The sequence below is a fragment of the Halichoeres trimaculatus genome, unplaced genomic scaffold (assembly GCF_033239565.1).
Source record: "Halichoeres trimaculatus isolate MK-OKI-2021-1 unplaced genomic scaffold, fHalTri1.1 fHalTri1_scaffold_15, whole genome shotgun sequence".
Lineage (NCBI taxonomy): Eukaryota > Metazoa > Chordata > Actinopteri > Labriformes > Labridae > Halichoeres > Halichoeres trimaculatus.
In genome coordinates this window covers 10,518,632-10,538,597 of record NW_027437193.1, presented here as the reverse complement: position 1 = coordinate 10,538,597, position 19,966 = coordinate 10,518,632, and the positions used below count along the sequence as shown (strand labels likewise).

The following is a 19,966-nucleotide window of genomic DNA, read 5'->3' as shown; positions in this document are numbered from 1 at the left end:
ACATGCTCTGAAAGTCTGTTTCACAGAAAGACAAGAATGTGTGCCTTTCATTGTTTCCTTACCGAGATATTTCTCTGTCTATCCTCAAGCTGTAATGCCGAGAACGACAACTTTTAGGTACAAATTCAAAGTCAGTGAGTGCAGAGTTTAAAACTGCACCCAGAAGCCTAATCTACGACTCTGCTTGATGACAAAGGCTCAAGAATTACTATTATACTTATTATTATATATATTATTATATATTACTACTTTAGCACTGATGAAGGTTTGACTGAACTTTTCAGGTGAATTATGGGTAATTTAGACAGAAACAGGGGGGATATACTATTGAGCCAGGTAAAAGGGGTACGTGGAGTGTATGTCAGAGTTTTCCATGTCAAGCATCGGGCTTTCTTTTCAACCTGCTGGATCATGAAGGCAACTTCCTTTGGGAAGTGAGTCAGAGCTGTAGATATTAGGATGGAGAGATGTCTAGAAAGTTGGTGCTGTAAGGGAAAAGCTGTGTCCTAACAAGTGCAGTGCTTGGTCACGAGATAGACGAAGGTCAGGAGGTTGGCATCATCTGAGATGGCAAAATACGGAATGGTGTTAGAGAATATCGATCAGGTACAATGTCAATGAGGACTTTGTAAGTGATACTGAACACTACTGCAGCCAGTCAGCAGGGGAAGCTGTAGATTTTTTGTCTTCACTCAGATTTTATCTGACATCCATTCTGATACACAGCCTATGGTCATACTGTGTTTCTACTAAGTGTAAACCTCCACTGTTGAAGAGTAAAGTCTAAAGGGATGTGCAGAGCTGAAGCTCCTTAAGTGTCCACTTGAGACTGTTTTTAAAATAAAATTAAGTCTCATCATTAAATCCATCAAACCCAGTATGTAAGGTAGAGTTTAAAATATTTTCAACACACGCAAACAACTGTTTTTATTCCAGTTTTTTTAAAACTTGCCAATATAAGGATGTGCCTGACTTAACTGGCAGGTGGGCACCCTGTACCTGTCTGCAAAGGGGCTCAAAGCCGGCCTCTCTACTGCATCCAAACTGGCAAGAAGTTGAGTTCAGCATTTCCAGTAAGGCCCTAGTCAAAGATAGGCTTCAGACTCTGTATGGGAAACAGATGGGTGACGTCTCAGAGACTATGGCTATTTATTGTACAGTCTATGCTTATGACTCATCAGTTTTTATATACTAAGACTCAGTTCTGCATAATTTGACAGTATAACGCTGATTAAATTGACAGGTGTTGCGCATTGCCATTCCACAAGACTTCAACATTTCTTCTTCTGGTTGTTGGAAGTCAGCATTTCCAAACCAGTTGTTTGAACCTCATAACGACTCTCCCGGTACCAAGGGGATGTCCCCCATGTTTATCCTTCCCTTGTATCAGTGAAGTTTCTGAGTGCGTGTGACTCTCCTGCCTCTTCTGCATGCTAACCATCTTGAGGTGGAGAGCTGTTTTTTATTCACTCTTTTTGGACTGAAGCTGTTATCATACTAAAAGCTTAGCTGGCAAAGAGCTGCCATGATGACGCACTTTTAAAACTCCACCTGATTAGATTAAGAGAAGAGTCGATGTTTAGTATGTCGCACCAGCAGCACACATTAAGTGTGATAGTTTGTTTACCATTCAAGCATACACGGAGTGATACTCACATGAGGATTGAAGTTGAATCTAAAGCGCCTTCTTACTTTCATTAAGTGCGGCTTCACTGTTCAGAGAGCTGTTAGGAAAGTAACCATGTTTCAAGAAGCATAAGAGAGCATTCTGGGTAGTTAAGGAGGCCTGGGAGTTTAGAGTGCTGCTGAAAATGTGGAAGTTTAACGTGTTGATTTTGTTTCTTGAAAAAGAAGTATTGGATGTAGCCTTAAAAGCTGTTTTATTGGTTTGTTTTTGCCATTTGTTTTGACTTAATAGTTATATAATGAAACACACAGAGGATCCTTTCCTTTCACATCAATTACTGTCACACTGAATGACTTATTTTTCATTTATCAAGAGGAAAAATGGGTTCATTTGCATCAATTTGCACTGCATATCATTGACTCGGCTTTGAAATGATCTGTCAATCATGCACACCTCGGCTTTATGCTCACTGCCAACAGAAACACTGGAGTCTGTTCCTCTTCCTGACAGCTTTTCATCATCACTGAATGATGGCGTCCCACACAATAAGAGCATAATGATTCAGGGCCACACATTTTATTTACTTCAGGTAAATGCCAATGAATTTTGTTTGTGTTCCATCTTCCAGTGCTGTGAATGGAGAGCTGGAGAAGGAGACGCTCACGTATGTGGATCAGCTGCCAGTGTCTGAGATCATCCATCAGGTAAGAGACCCGGGTCAAACGAGGACACTCAAAGCCCATGATGCTTCCTGGGAGCCTTTCATCCGAGTTTTTCTTTTTTATACTTATCCAAAGTGTGTCCCTCGTCCTTAATTTAGACACAGAAATGAAACTTAGGCGCAACATCCACCATCTGATTCTTTGTGTCGTTTCCATGGTGACAGCTCAAAGTGTGAAATGCGAATGCCTCCGGTCTCGGCGTGCAGAGGCCACCGTGAAATCCAGCAGAATGGATAGGCAGCATTTTGGCAAAGAATTGTGCATTCACCTCATTCCCAGATGGATTGCGGCTTTCAGTCAAGCCGACCTTCACAAATGAACACCTATTCCTCCTCATTGCACCTCTTCCAGCGTGTGTGCTCAGCATCCCAAACAGTCTCTGGTTCTTTGTCATTCTCTGAGACTTTCCTTTATGAGCCTTTAAGAAATACTATTCCAATACTTTGCCTTCAACTTGTGCTACGAAAAAAAAGTGAGGAAGTCACATTAATCTTTGCTGCAGGCGAGAGAAAACGTTAGTGTAGCTTCTACAGGGGGCTCAGCTGCCAGAGAGAAACTCATACCTTCATACTTTTTAGGATTGGAAACATTAATGTGACCAGCTACACAGAATTATTGGCAGCTGCAGCAAAAGTTTCCAAAGTTTATGATGAGCAGATTTTTTTTGAGTCTGAAGGAGGCATTCTGATTGTGACCTGATGAGTGTGGAAGCTTGAGGTTAAGGTTTGATTTTACTTTGACAGCTGCAACACCAACACTGCATAAAAATCTATGATATTGCATGTTATAGACAAATTTACTGTTTGTAAACAGCTGTGGCTGCGCACATCTTGGCCACAGAAGTGCTGCAGAAAACAATGGTTTGTGAAGGGACATGAAGGTGTTAAAGAGCACATTGCAGGTTTATTTTTTTTGTAAATAAATGCTTAACATTGTCCGATAATGGCAGTAGAACAAGTCAATCAAGCCCTTATTCTGCTTTGAGCCTATGTGAACAACAGGTTGTTATGAGTGAGATCGGTCATTTTGGGTCGTGTTTATTGTGTTTCTTCCAAAGTGTTATTTAATTTAACTATTCATTGAGATGATTCAGATGTGTTTGGGTGGATGGATGCAGAAATACTAGCTTAACAGGACATTGAGTCCACTTTTTCAAACTCGGTGGGTTAGCTTAGATTCGTTTTGTTCAGCTGACAAGACAGGACTTTATCCCTTCATCAGTCACCAATTTGACCAATGGTAAACTACTCACAGATTTGTGAGAAATCAATGAGTGGATGGAAAACATCAACAAATGGACAGACATACAGTATGTAGTAGTACAGACAGACGTTTTTAGTGGAGAAATGCAGTGTGCACTCCAGAGGAACACACAAGTCACTCAATGCTTTTATGACTGCATTAACTGTTGACACTTACCAAACTGAGAAATACAAAGACATGAACTTGAACATGAGTCCATGTTATAAACTCTACCCAAAATCAACTTTTTCCTCTAACACCCAAAGTTAAAGCTGGATTTAGATTACCAGCAGTTGAAATTATCTCTTTGTGTTCAAAACTTGTGATCTGAGTTTGGGCAACTCTAAATCACCAGTAGCTCTGTAATGATCAGATCTGGATAGAAGTTGACTCCGTGGTATAGAATCATTTCTGGCAACTGACCACAGAACAATCAGACATTTTTATACCTACCGTTGCAAAAATGTACGAGTGCATTTTTGATGACGTCGACTGTAAATCGGTCTATTGTCCAGCTGCATCTGTTAGTGTGTCCTATATTGGGATTAACATTGTAACCCTTTGTTGGCGCGAGAATTACAAATCAGTAACACAAATAATCTTAATTTGTATTGTTGTTGTAGGACTGAAATGCAGTTTGTATATTGTGTCCGAGCTTGCTTTTTACGCTTTTACTTGGAGAGGACAGGGCAGTGGATGGAGTAGGAACTGGATGAGGGTGGGGAGTGATATGTGAGAAAGGTGCAGCAGTTTGGGTGTGAACCTGGTTGGCCAGCTGGGGTGTGAGACCTGTTAGACCACTAGGCTATATTTTTTTATCTTCACACTGTAGTCCTGTCTTTAGTAATGTTACGTCAATTTTGATCATTTTGTGACCCGCATTTTCTGAGGGTTTTCAAAAAGGAAATTCTCAACATTTATCGTCCTATACACCACAATACAGAAACACAACCTTGCTCATGCGTTAAATTCCGACTAAACATGTTTGCAAATAATTTACTTTACTTTACGAGCATCCAGTAATATGACCCTTTTTAGGTGTCATATGCAAAAGGTCGATACATGGCTCTTTTTTCCTTAACCACAAGTAGTACAACACCTCTGATTTAAATAATGTCTGATTGGCAGTTTTATTTTTCTTTACAGTTTTTACAGGTCTAAATCTAATCAGATTAAAAGTGGTCTTGTAAACCAATCAATCAATCAATCAAACCAACCAATCTATTGAGACATTTTGACACAAGCAGAATTGGAAAAATGAAAACACAACAGCTTTTGTCTGAGTCACATTTTCCATATAAGTCTGAACCATTACCATCCAGCCAGAAGCTTCTGGTGCAATGAAGTACGATGACAGACTCTTCGCGTGTGGTTTCAGAGGACAGAATGGCAATCAAACAACTGTTTGTGGGACTACAGCTGCTGAAGGACAAGCATCAACTGAGTGGTTTAATTTCAGAATCAAGGCTCAGGATCAACAATTGTCACCGCTTCATTAATAATAGATGTAAATTAAACCCTGATTAGTAAGTGGACACAAAGCAATCAAATTATAATCCTGCAGTACAATGTCAGTAATGTTCTCTTAGGTAGGTCTGCCTGCTTCTGCTCCAGATTTCAGCTGCTAAAACAGAGTTGGAGCCCTTAATGTTCTGACAGCGATGTTTACCTCCCCTGTTTAGACAGAAATGAATCTATTGCTCTTGAGCTAAAGGTCAGCTCCAGCTGAACCGAGTAAGTGATGATTCTTTTTCTAGAAATCTAAAAAGTCCTCTGGTCCCACTGCTGGAAACACCTCTGTCAGACATCGGCTGTGGTACAAACAAAGGAGTCGCAGTCAGCTGGTTGGGATAAATGAAGCTGACTTAAGGCTTGTCCAACTCTTATTGAGTAACATGTTGGGAAAAGGGGAGGGGTCCCACACCCTGCAGCACTCTGGGAAATTGATCGCCAAGGACTGACTTGAAAGCCCTGCAAACATTAAACAGCTCTGTATCCATCGTCCTCGTAAATGATGCTCATAATATTCAACACAGAGAAGCAGTCACACTTCTGAAAGTCACGAAAACACACCTCATCTAACGCCGGCTGTCTACTTCTTTGCTTCCTGACTTGTCTGTGGTTCTTTTGTCTTTTATTTACCCCTTTCTATTCATCTTCGTAGATGTTTTTCATGTTTTTTTCATACCTCTTGCCTCTTTTTTAGATGCACCCACACGTACAACTCACAAACACACTCGTCAACCCTGTGACCCCTGCCAGAGATTTCGATTATCGGCTCGCTCTCCTGCTGGGCTGAAGATGGGAGTCCTGACAGCCTGAGTCATCTCCCCCCTCCTCACCATAATCCATCTGCACTGCAGTAGAATGACCAATGTCCATGGAGCCTATTGACAGCTCTCCTCTTTTTGATTAGCCGTCATATTGTGCGCACAACTCCCTGAGATCTCTGTCTGCACGCCAGCGTGGCAGCGGCCTTTTGTTGCTGCTGATTAGACGCACTCATCTGAAGGACTGGGTGTGATTGGAACAAAATTTGATTGCATCTCATAAGATTTTGTGTCCAAAATGTTCTCAAGCGGTGTGAAGCTGATTTCTGTTTTGCAACCTACAAAAAAAAAAAAAAAAAAAACTTCACTGTGTTTATCTTTTAAGAGAAACATTTTCCATTTGCCAGGAGACCAGACGACGTCTTGTAAATAGAAAAGTCATCAGAGTGACTGACAGTGAATATATAAGACAGCGCTGTACAGCGTCTGTATACAAACCTCCCCTCATTGTGTATGTGCTTGTGTGTATGTGAAGAGTTGATTAATGCCCTGTCACTGTTGGCAGTCGTCTTGCCGTGGTGACAGGGTGAGTCCCCTCCTCCTGCCACCTTCTCTTCCCAGCCTCACACATCTCATCACGCTGCCAATGCTTAATCACAATATGCTCGGCTGTGGAAAGAACGAGGAGGAGCTCTTTTTGTCCCTGACTCCTGTGTGGATTCTACCTTTCTCCTACCTTACTGCTCTGTGTCCTGGCCTCTGGCGTCAAATTGTTATTTGTTCTGTTGCCAGCTTGACGCCTCACACCATATGGCTCCAGAGAATTGAAAATAAAAAAACAGTGAAAATTAATGCTTCACCTCCCTGCAGGGCTCCTCTCTCTTCCTCTCACTCAGCCTGCAGCTTTGGTGCTTTTTAAAAGGGAGATGGAATTGTGTTTATTGGCCAAACACACATTAAAAACTCATCAGTTGATTCATATTAATTAGTGTGACTTTTTGCATTTCATTTATTGATTTTATTTATTTACATAGACTTAGTTTAGCAAGCAAGTGCCTCCATACTGAAGTAATTAGATATTTTGATGAAACCAAACTTTTTAAGGGGGAAATGTTAGAAGGAGAGGAGTTGGGTGCCTGTCTACTCAGCTCTCTCCTTCATTTTTTTTATTCTTCAGCTGTCTTATCCACTGAAAAAGTAAAATTAAAAAAGTAGGGATGTCCCTGTCAGGTATTTTTGCCCCTGAGTCCGAGTCTAAGTTATTTGATTTTCAGTATCTGCCGATACCTATAAAGCACGGTACAGTTACGATACGGTACGGTTGCTAGGTGCCGCCCTGTTGGCTATGGCTGCCTTTTGCAGCAGCTCTCTCTTCTTTGTCCGTTTCTTGTCATTTTTTTCGTAATCTTTGTATTTGGAGTGGATCATTACTTTGTTTGGCTCATTTGTTGGTCATGGACACCAAACTTTTTGTGGCTTCAGTGATATTTTTACTACTTTTTCTCCTGTGTTTGTCTGAAGATCCTACATGTAGCCATGGCTGCATTGTTAATATGTGTTAATATGTCAGCTGTTAGCAGCCTGTAACATGTAAATGCTAACTGGTGTAAGGCCTGATGTCATCCCACAAGGTGAGGGGAAGGAGGTGAGGACAACGTGCTGGCTCTCAGGTGTGAGCTAAGAAGTGACGATATGGACCTATTCTTCCATCCATCGTTATTGGGAATGTAAAATCCATCTCCAATAAGATGGATGAGCTAGCTGTGCTAACCTAGCAACAGAGGGAATACCAGTGGCCAGAGTAGCATCATGCTATTCACAGACATGGCTAAAGGAGCTAACATCAGACACCAAAGCCAAAGCCACACTAAAAGTCAGAATAGTACATCTGCACGTTACATTACATCTGCTGCTTGACAGTCCAACATCATTTCTGAGGCCTTGTTGGATTATACGTTGCAGTGTCCCCGCTGTGCAGACAGTTTGCTGCTCTGCCATCCTCTTCTGCACAATATTAATTTGCCGCAGTTTTGACCTTGTAGAGCTACAGTTTGGTGGGGTGTTTCAGACCTCCCCCAACGACCATCAGTGTCCTGCATGGTCTTATTAATTAGCTCCAATCAATCAGGTGGGTAGCTGTTAATTGATTTTTCTTGTGAATTGAACATGGGACACAGTGTGTGTGTGTGTAGAGGCGTCAGGCTGCTTCAGTCTTCGTCTCTGTCCTTGGCAGAGCGATTTGAATGGCTCTGTCAGCGAAGGTCAGAACACACTTGCATGTTTTCTGAATCCCCGCTTCTCTTTTCTCATTTCTTATTTCCGTTCCTTTATGTTATTGTCCGTGTGCCTCTTTTCATTTTTACCTTTCGCTTTCCTCAAAAGGCTGCATTCTTCTCAAAAATCTTTGGGAAGTCAGAACATCTCAAACATGTATGAGAGCAGATTTATAATGTATGGCCTTGATTTCCAGCCAAGGCCTTACTGTTCTGGTATTCAGAGTGGCTTATTCAACAGAAATAACCATCAGGCCTATCAGTTAGTCATTTCTGCAATTAGCAGAGAGACTGTAGAAAAACGTGAAAACTGAAAACATGGTACTTACTTTATTGAAGCAGTTTTTATGAAAAAATTGATGCATTGGTCCGTTGGTCTGTCAAAAGAAAGTGTTTGAAAAAGACGCTTTGAGTATCTTGCCTTGTCATTTTGCTGTAGGTTAGAGTAAGACTGAGCCAGATGAATATATCAGTAAATGACAGAGGGAGGGCTTTAACTCTAAATCGTATTTATAGTTGATGAAATAAACATCATGTTGGTTTGATGTGTACTACAGAAGCATATTAGATCATTTTTCATGCAGGTGTGTATGCTAAACAGAGGCTACCTTGACATCTTGAATGGATTTCTAATGCAATGAATCAAAGACTAACACAGAAATATGCATCAGTAACAACTAAAAATCCGATACTGCCTTTATTACACATCTAATGCATTATGCACAACATGAATTAGGCATAATCATCAGAAAATGGTTTGAAATTTTTGAATTGGGAATTTCGTTTTTTTTTTTTTCAGATGCTTAAAGCACAGAGAATAGAGCACAGAAACTTCCTGCACATGCCTAAAGCCGTGTTTCCACCAAGCAGACTGGTTCAGTTCCTCTCGACACGGCGTGCGTTTTGTGGGGTTTCCACTGACTTATCCCAGGACAGATCCCTAAATAACTGAGACGTCCCACTTTTTGGGACCCTTTCGTATGGGTGCCAGACTGAACCCATCCGCTCCAGGAGGCTGGGGCTGCACACTTCATACCGTTGATTGGTCAAAAGAATTATCACTTACCCAGCAACAGCAGCTGTATTTCTCCTGGTGGCCCACAGTCTTCTCTGAAACAAAGCTTGATTGCACTTTGTATTAAAGAGCTACATGCCAATCACAGAGAGGACGAAATGCTGCATGTCTTCCATCTATGCTTCCATCTATGTTAACTGTGTCACGTTTTTATTCTTCATTGGATTTATTAGCAGGGTAACCTGTGTTGCGCTGCTATGGCGTCACGCTATTATTTAACAGCTGTTGCTTTCGGCATCAGGCTTACACACCGCCTACCACGAGAGGGCAATGTTTTGCTGTGGAAATGCAAATGGGATCAGGTGTAAATGTGCTAAACCGTGCCAAACTGTACTGAACTGAACCGGGCTGCTTGGTGGAAACTTGGCTTAAGGACACTTACTGTAACATCCACCTGTGAAATCTACTGCACTTCCACACACTGAACTATTCTGCCATCACATTGCCTGGTCTTTTTAAAATTAATGTTTAAGCTATGCTATTTCTGATCTTTTACCAAACACAGTTTGGAGAGTTAGTTGGACCTTTTTTTAACATTTTTTTTTTTTTGGTTTTAAGGATTCTGGTTTAGTTTACAAAATGCAGTGTTTTTACCATACCATTACCTAAAAGGAGTAAAAGATCATTAATCTTGGTACTGAAACAAATAAATTGTTGATTAAATGTGGGTAAAAGTCATCACCATACTTCCTCTCACATTGTTTCTTCCCCTCTCCTCCATCTTGACATATGCTCCTCTGCCCCCCAGCTGTGCTGACGTGGCTTTCTGTCAAAGTCGATCTGTCTCCCTTTGCCCTTCCTCACCCGAGGGGCTTGCACTGACACACACATGTATTTACATGCTCGCTCGCTGAGAGTCACAGTCACGCACACCTCTGCTTACCATCGCCGCAGAGGTCAACTGCCCCCGATGGCCACACGCTCCCAGTCGTTTCTTATAAACATCCCTCTGCTCTGTCCTGTGGGTGTTTAACCCTCGGCTCCTCTACTTGTCTCTCTGATGGCCATTTGGTCACAGAGGCGGCTGCTGAAAAATGTCTAAACGCAAACTTGCTTATGTAACAGATCTGCATGGTGAGAGCAGAAACACCGTGCTCCAGTTAATGGATGATTTAGATCACGTTCCAGCTGTCTGAAATCAGCAACCGCGCATTGGCAGTCTGACCTGTCGGGTCAGCATTCATCGGGTTCCAGCTGGGTCTCGATTGGGTGGATCACTGGGGTCTGTGTCAGTTTGACCCTAGAACATGACCAGTGATAACTCAAGCATGCAGGCATGTTTGATTGGGATTTAAAGAGAAGCCTCTGTCTCAGCTGAACAAGAACTGAGTGGTTAACAATGGTCCAGAGTTCAAGACTGACAGGATGGGAGTTAGAACCTGGACCAGGACTCTCTCATCAAAGAGAGGCAGTGTGATTTCTTTGTAAATCAAACTAAAAGCCTTTATCTTTGATCAGAAAGTTGGTTGGTGCTAAAACCAGCAGAACACCCTGTGTTTCTGTTTGAAATGACTGGTCAGTGTGAAGCATGATGAGCTAACAGGTTCAAAGATTTCCACTCTGGAATGACACTGAGGGTTTGACTTTGAACACATTTCTTTAAAGTTACACAATTTTCAGCCAAAGCCTCAGTACCTCAAGGCTGTGACTGATCTCGGAGCCAAGAGCCATATTTCCACAGTAACTGAAAACATCTGCTGTTAACCAAAAAAGTTCAAGTTTTATAAAGTTGTCAAAAGAGTTGAATTTGTTCAGAATACACAAGACATTTGTCCCTGGTTTGAAGAATGAGACAGCGTTTTTGTTGAAAGTTGCCAAAAAGCTGCATCAATAAAACTTCTGACCCTGGTTTGATTCATTATCATACAATCACTCTCACTGTGTCATAAACTCCATCTGGCTAAGGACGTAAAATGAAAGACATGCTGAGCCAACCTGGAATTTTTTAAAATGTACCATATTGACCTGAATATAGGACGACCCCCCCTCTTTTCAAGACCAAGCTTCAGAAAAAGACTTTGGTAACCAAAATTGACATTGTTCAAAGAAACAATTTTTATGATTGCAATCAAATAATTGAAATAAGATTAGAGACTGCTTTTATTTTTGGCTCAAAAATAACACATCACTAAGATCTATATTTCAAACCCAATTCCAATGACAGCTTTGGTAATAGGCATGCCTTCGTTACATTTCTCAAAAAACTCGTACCCTCCTGTCAGTCATGTGGAAACGGCAACTTTAGCAGTGTTTCGGCTCAGTTCGGTTTGTCTTAGCATGGCATGCATTTTATAGCGAGACGAGCCGTCCCACTTTATGGGACCCATCCGTAGGGGTGCCAGACTAAATTGATCTTATCCCAGAAGATGGAGCTACAACACTGAAGTCCTTTGATTGGTCGTAAGAATCATCACTTACCGTGTGACAGCGGCTGCTGTATTTCTCCCCGCAGCACACAGCCTTTTCTGGAGAAAAGCCTGATTGTGCTTTGTAACAAAGAGCCAGATGACAGTCACAAAGAAGACGAATTGCTGGATGTCCCCCATATTTGCTCTGTTTACTGTGTTGTGTTTTTCTTCTTTATTGGATTTTATTGGTGGAATACAGCGTCACATTATTATTTAATTGGTGCACAAACAGGACCAGGCTTAACTGAGCCAACTTATACAAAACCGTACTGATCTAGACCAGACTGCTTGGTGGAAACAGGACTTTTGAGGACCATGATGAGCTTTTCTTTTATAGTTCACATTTTTCCGTCGGTCTTTTTGGACACACCATCTTTGGACATTACAATCTGTAACTCCATATTTTTTGGCTGCCTGACAGTTGTTAAAGGTCTCTGCTGCATTGACCATCATTATCTCAAAATTAGCATCACAGCTCCGCCTCAGGAGATCATTAAAAAAATTCAGGAGTCTTAACCAACTTGACTCCAGGTTTTTTCATCAGAATCACAACATTTTTTGGTCTCATTAATTTGCGTGGTTAAAGCTAGCTCAATAATATGAACAATTTTAAAAACCATTCGGTTTGCAAAAGTGTCTGGGCTAAAAAAAAATTACAGAGACAGGAAATAGTGTGATGCAGAGCGCAGTGACAGCAAGCAGAAGGTCTCATCTCTGTTTGATGCTCCAGTGCTCTCACTTTACAGCTGAATATCTGCAGAGTTTGCTAAAGTGCTTTTCAAACCAGATGCTGCCACGTCTACCTGTGCCCTGATCCTGTGTGAATGACTCTCCTGCTCACAGGGGCTGTTAGCTGCAGGAGAGAAATCTCTGTGGTGTGCAGGGGAGTTTTTACTGAACTCTGATCAGGATGCAAATGTCTGTCCTCTTTGGTTGCTTGATAGTCTGTGGTTTTCAAATCACGGATGACAAACGGAGCCATTAAAAAAGGCGTCCTGTGCGTAAAACATGTATGTCAGCTGATCAAGAAGTGAGCCTTCCAGTGGCCATGAATAATGCATTTTTCATTACTGTGGTAAGGAGTTATTTAAGGGACAAATTCTGCAATAGAGATGATATTTGTTAAAGGGAACAAGATAATCTTAAAACAAACATACTTCCTAAGTCAAGCCATCCTGTTAGAAATGTTAGCTAATCTAGGTTTTATTTATGAAGAATCCTGCTTTCCTAAAGTCTGATATTCTGCTTCTTTGACACTGTGTTGGTGGTCTTCTGTTCGTATTTGATTGACAGTGTTCTTTCAACAAAGGAAGAGCACTCAAGTCCCACCCACATCGGAGGGGAAAACAATTTATGCTCTCCATTGACCTTGTAATGCGTGAAGGTGCCTCCTTGTCTCTGTTATCTGCTTGCAAACAGCAGAATAAAACCAAACAGCCTCTGTGCATGGAGGTGTGTTAACAGAATAAAGAGCACAAACTGTCTTTTATAAGCTGAACAAACAGAACCTTTAAGACGATGGAAGTAGATACAGGAGATAAAATGTGGAGGATCTGGAGCACCAGGTTGACTTGGCATTTTAAATGTGAGCAGCATGTTACAGGCAAAGTGTGGAGACTAAAGATAACTAAAAAATGGAAGGCCTTATTTTTGTCTTTGCCATATTGAAACACTTTACTTCTGGCCTTCCAGTGTTATTAAACCTCTAATAGGAGCCGCAACAGAAAGGACACTAAATCAGACTTGCAACCATGAGTATGTTAGCTTTCACTCTCAGGTTTATCTGTATTTATAGATCCTACATAAAAATGCAAATTCTGTAGACGAGGGACCCGATTTAGTATCTCAAGTGTTGGTGGTATAAATAAAATCATCCCCTCCAGTATCTGCAGGAATTATCTGTATGCAGGAAACTGTGGAGTGCAAAACCATCAAGGCGTATTTTAACCTACCCTACTTGGGGTTTTATTAACCCTATATAGCCAAACGTGTAATATTTAATACATGAGCTCCAAGGACCTCTATCTCATCAACATGGGTTTCCTTATGCAATCTATTAATTTTTTCTCAAATACGTTTTGCCCCCTTGAGTATTATCATTCCTCTACAGGCAGCTAAAGCTGTATTTTGGTCTACTTCAAAATGGCTACTCATAAAATTATACACTATTACACACTTTTTCAGGGAAACCATTGCTTGTTATCTATTGGGGTAAGAATAACATTGAAGTAGTTTCTCATTTTTAGAAAAATAGTATCTTCTACATTGAAAGAATGTACAATTACTAAAAACTTTACTTAAAAGGTTTCCAGAATTGCCCAATGTGTCAAATTTGATACAGAAAATATATTATATACAACTGTTATAATAATATTTTTTGTGTATTTTCTTAAAAAGGTTTGAAAAAATTACATCTCGAAGACTTGAATTTTCTGGCTATGTTTTGGTCGGTCAGGCTTTACCACATTAGGTATATGAGGGCAGGGTTTTCCCCAGAAGTATAAGAGATTTTATTGATTCTTTGCAGTAGAAGACTCCAAATGTCGGGGATTGGTGGTTGGGATCTTAGCAAAAATCAGCACTTAAAAGTGGTTTAGACTAAGGGTGTCTGTTTTCACAATTAAAGACAAAAAGATAACTAGATTTCTTCTCAGTCAAAAGCTTTATTCCCTGTATTCTGTTTTAGTCTTAACCATTTAATTATCATGAATTGTCTCCACTCTGCTCTAAATGAGAATGAACAATTTGAAGCTGTTAATTTAGGAGCTGTGAAGCAACATTTGTCAAGTGGGACTGATAAAACAAGACCTTCATCTGATACAGCAAACAAAACATTACCTTTTCCATTTGATGAGCTCTCAGAAAAATCAAAAGTCAATCCAATCAGACTCTGAGGTCGAAGGTAGTCTCATTCAAGAGGTAAAGAATTTTAACGAATCAAGCTTGAACTGAAAAGTCAACATACTAGTACTATTCAAGAAGAATTTGTAGTTTTACTCTCTCTTCAAAAGCACTGTTTTATTCTAAACCAGACTACACATAAACAAATAACATAATTCAAAAGTCGAAGCTTGAGTGTGTTTTTTTCTTATTTCTTCCCAAATACGGTCAAGACCTTGTGTTTGCTTTTACCATCTTAGCAGTGCAAATTATGTGTGTGAAATGACAAATGCCACTTTGCTGGGCCTTTGCATTCAGAAACAATGTCTTCTGGTGCTGCCATTGGCATTTGGACCCATAATATCGTCTAAATATGACCTAGTTTGGAGTGAAGTCTTTAAATGGATACCTGTAAGCAAGTGCAATTACCAGTAGCTGGTAAGAGATTATGTCTGCACTTCACTTCCATCCTTACCTTTCCTGGTCCTTGTTGGACTGCTAACAGCTGCAGCCCAGAAATCAAGTTATTCTTAGCAAAGGTTCTTTATCATTAAGTGCTTACCACACTACAAAACGCTTAAGATTGCCTGTCTCCCTGAGGGTATGGGATTGGAATGGCCTATATAACAGTATTGTCATAAATTGGGATATTCTACACAGCTAACTATTTCATTAAAAACAACTTTCAATTTTATTGTGTTTGAAATAATGAAAGTCAGATGCAGTGTTTCATACATGCACCTAGTGTATCAAGTTTGTCACTTAAACTTGTGACATTAAACTTATGTTTCAAAAAAACTATTGTGTGAAAGACATGTTTGGTTGGTAAAAACTAATGTCACTTGGTGAACTTATGTTACTCATAAACAATCTTATATTGCACAAAACATGACTATGATTATTATTTTATCAGTCTACTACACTTAAAAAATTAAACTTAAAATGATTTTCAACCAATTGACCCAAGACTAAAGAGAAAACATTGATGTTTACTGCATCAAAACCCACATCATCACGTTTAGGAATAAAATATTTTAGATAAACTTTGAGATTATACTTATTATACACTTCATGGGCGACATACAGTGCAGTAGCTCCTCAGCACCATCTACCACAATGGAGTTGCAGAAGACGTATTGTACTTCCAACTCACCTAAAATATGAATTTTTATTTAACTGAAAATATCGATATTAAGAGTTGAAATATTGGTATTTTATCACAGGTCAAAGTGTTGCGATATATTGCTGTATTATTAGTTATTGTTTCACACCTCATGTGCTTAATGTCAGTATTTGCAAGGTATGTGGAACTAAGTAGCTTTGATAAACCAGTTGGAACAGGTTCTCACCTGCAACACTTCTTGATTCCCATCCCTAAATGTCACAGTCACAGCATGTGCTCTCTCAGTTTGCTGCTGGAAGACTTGCTCAAACAAATGTAGAAATGTTTTATTGCACTGGTTATTGGTTGCACCCTGTGATACTGATTGTTTTCACCTTTGTTGGGTCTAGTTAGTTTACAGTGTTTAATGACGTTCCTAGCCATCCCCATACTTTGGTTATGGCAGTTTGAATTCTTAATGTTTCACAAAGGAATGTCACATAAAATGTGTCGATTTTAACTCTGTCCCTGTTAAACCAGCCAGCACAGCAGAGAAACAGTTCAACAAGAGCTATCTGGGGTCAAATAACCAAAATGTTCTGACATTTGCATAAAACAGCATGTTCCTGTCAGCTCCTATCATTCACAGTTGATGGTAAAATTGGCTTTTCATTGCCTGTTACATGAAGCTATTTTAGGACTGTACACCCACTTTGATGTCTGGTGTCAGACAAAGGAGACCAGAAACTGTCTGTCCTGTGAGATGTTTCTGCTGTTCTCTGAATCAGACTCTAAAAACAACTCCGTCATTGTTTGAGCTACTTTGTCTCCTCTGCTTACTGACTGTCTGATGGAGCACAGAGCTTTTTCTCTGTCCATAACCTACAGCTTGTTCTCTGTCAGACAATATCTACTGTAGATATAGTGTCAGTAGGAGAGGGCCTGTAATCTATGCCTCACATCGGTTCTCTCGGCCTGGATGCATCTCTGGCCCTATTTTTCTTCTGAATCCATTTATTGCAGGACATAGTTGGCCAATAAAATCTGAGCAGGAGCAGAAAATACAAGCTAATATCTGCAGAGCGAATGCACCTTTAAATCAGGAGCTCTTCGCCTTGGACTTGCCGCCCTGTCTCTGTCCCACTCTATGTCTCGATAAGACCTGAGGGCTAATGTGTGCTGCAGACGCCTCGCTGTGTGCTTTAGCATTCTGCAAAGAGCGCTATTGATTTGACTTGATTGAGCTGTTAAATAAATTTCAAGTCAGACGTAATCCAATTTTTCTGCCGTCCTCACTCTTTCTATTTCAGAAATTGGCAGCATCGACACATAAGCTGATGTTTGGATTGAAAAGACAGCCTTGAGAAGACGCACAGAGGCACGAGTACACAGCTACACACACTTCTTCAAATCAACTTTTCGCCTCACTTACTTAGAGCTGTTAAATTATATACACAACAGTTAGTTCAGACAAAGTATTTGATTGGACAGAGGACATGCTTTGGGTGCTGATAGAAGCTGAGTCACAGCTCAGGGGCTGTATCGTTTGTGTGTGAACCAACTGACAAGTGTCCAATTTGCCCCGAGATGTGCCGCCCACCACCGCCGCTTCACTTATTGTGCTAAATTGAGGACTCTTCAATAGAACCAGCAATCCTCAAGGTATATTTACTCAAAAGTTCAACACCATGAGCTTTCAATGCATGACTTCAACACAAAGAGGGAGGTGACTCATGAAACAGTTGTGCTGCCAGACTTCCCACTCTCTATAAGGAAGCAGACTTTTGCAGAATACAGTTAATGAATGGGAGCCAAATTTCAGTCATGACGCTCTGCTTGCAGTGGGTAAACAGTGTTTGAAGGATGAATTTCTAGACTGATTGGGTCAGGGTGAAGTGAGGTGGTCAGGTGGTTACAGGGTGGGTAAGACACTGAGTAGAATGGATTCTTTACTACACAACCACCTGCTCACTACACATTATCCTGCTCACTACTTCAGCTATCAACTGAAGACAGTCACAAACTGACACAAAATATTAATGTAAAGATAATTTGATTAATGAATAAGCTGTAAGTAGAGTTTATCAGACAGTCCCTCTGATTCCACTGCTCCATGGCAGCAGATTATTGTCTGTCTCTTTGTGAGATTAATTAACCATTAATCAAACATCTCACGTCAAGTTAAAAACATTGGCCTGCTTATTTGTTATAATCACATCTAAGTGAACATTTCTCGACAGGTTTTCTTCAGAATTATTCATGTTGACACTCTCCCCTTCTTCAACTTCTTCTTCTCAGAGATTTGCACATAATAAGGCAAATATCACATATTTTAGCATTTTAGCACACATCTTGGCATTATCACTATCACTTACATCCAATCCAATCCAATCCACTTTATTTATATAGCACATTTTAAAAAACATTTAAGTTCACCAAAGTGCTGCACAGTTAAAAATAAAATATGAGAATATCAATAAAATAAATAAAATCAATCAAAATAACACATAGAAACAATGTAAACTTTTTTGCCACAGTGTCAACAGGCAGAGATGAAGTGTGCTTGACTACTTAGAGAGGTTTGATTTGCCGTGCTGAGATTTGATTGCCCCTGCTGTGCCATTTTTATTCGATTACAGTTATTATACGGTTACAACCAATCAGAGTCAAGTATGTCCCACAGCCTGGTAATGGTGCTTGAATATAGTTCACGGTCTAAGATTATTCACATGCAGTATTCTCAGACACAGAACTCCAGGTCTGCTCTGAGTTTTAGAGGTGCAGTTTATTTAATGATATACAGTTGGTCAAATCCATCATCAGCCTCTACTCATAGATTTAAGACTGCTCTGTGTGTCGGCAGAGAGACACCCAGCCTGTTAGTGTTAAAACTTAACTTGAGGAGAAGTCGCAGAGGGAGGGAGCTGAAAAACTGGCTATAACTGAGGTATTAGAGTTTTACAGCCAGTGCTGTGGAGGTTTGAGCTGCCAAAGACACACTGTACTGGCATTTGGTGCTTAGTGGGTGGTAATTTCAGACCCTTTAACACTCCACAGTATCTGCCAGTTCTGCAAAAGAGTCCACTGTTCATATGCCAATTCAGCAGTTTTCCACCTCTCATAAGATGTGAAATTCAGCAAAATATTAGCTGACCGCCTGAGCTGTTCAGAATCAATTTACTTACAAATTACACTCCTGATGACTGGTGGCATTTCAGCATGGAAATGTCCAATAGCCCTGCAGTTAGTCAGTTATATCCTTTTTTATTAGTTATTAGTTATTATAGTGTGTCGGAAGACTTCCGTTTCCTGCTCGCTTTTTATTGATGTTCCAAAACGCAGTTTGCAATTTTAAATGTTTATAGAGATTTAATCACACAACACATTTACTGGGACATAAATTATGTGCTGTAATACAATTTTAAATACATTTCTGACCACTGCAGGATGAGAGAACTAGATGACATGTCCTGAATTTCCTGAACTATTAAGTTTAACTGCTGGACTGACTTTTAGTTACACATTTTCTGTTTTATTTTTGTTCATAAATTACAGAAAAGTTGCTGCACACCAAAAGATTTCTAATACAACTTTTTTTCAGTCCTTTATTTCCTATTTAGTCATTTAGTTGAGCTTTGCTGCTCTTGCGTTCAACATTATTTGTTTTGATATGAGTTTCTACAGAAACTTTCTGTCTACCTGTCAAACTGAAAAGAATTCTGGCATAAAACCACATTTTGATAAGTCACTAAATGAGTATTTTTAAAGTTTTATTAATAGGGGTAGGACGGGATAAGTTTTGACATCCTCTCACTCCTTTTTGACCATGCAAATGGTGAACATATTTGGCTCCTTGGTTGTTGCTGGTGGTTTTTCTGTTTCTATATGTATATTGTTTTGTTTGATTATTTGTTCATGTTCAAATAAAAGAAAGAGAAAGGAAAGGTAAGAGAGACAAAAATCAGGGAGTAGAGATTAAAGAAAGACATTCTTTAATCCCAGGCAAACTGGTTCCCCATGAAATCGAATTTTATGTAAAGATAAATAATTTAACAAAAGAGCTACTCTAATAAAACTGACTATAATATTGCTGTATTTTCCAGACTATAAGTTGCTTTGGAGTATAAATCTCATTAGTCAAAAAAGTGTCAAAAGTCGCATTTGTTTTGAAATTTATTTTTATTTTTATTTCACAAAATCCAAGAACAGACATTTAATCTGGAAAGGCAGGTTATTCAGCTGCACAATAGCACTCACGACGACAGACTGAATAGGTGTCTCCTCTGCTCTCTAAATTGCCCTATCCTGAGAATTCTTTAATAATGTCAGAAATGTCTTAAAAAACATCAAGTTGAGACTGGATGGTT

General features: G+C 39.9%; 1 protein-coding gene across 1 annotated transcript in view; it reads left to right on the top strand.

Annotated features, from left to right (window-relative positions):
• Positions 1 to 19,966, top strand: part of pigk (phosphatidylinositol glycan anchor biosynthesis, class K) — a 42,719-nt gene that overhangs the window by 18,488 nt on the left and 4,265 nt on the right. The window contains exon 10 of the mRNA XM_074688263.1: positions 2,256 to 2,331. Within this exon, the coding sequence (XP_074544364.1) occupies positions 2,256 to 2,331 (76 nt within the window). The remainder of the gene's footprint in view (positions 1 to 2,255; positions 2,332 to 19,966) is intronic.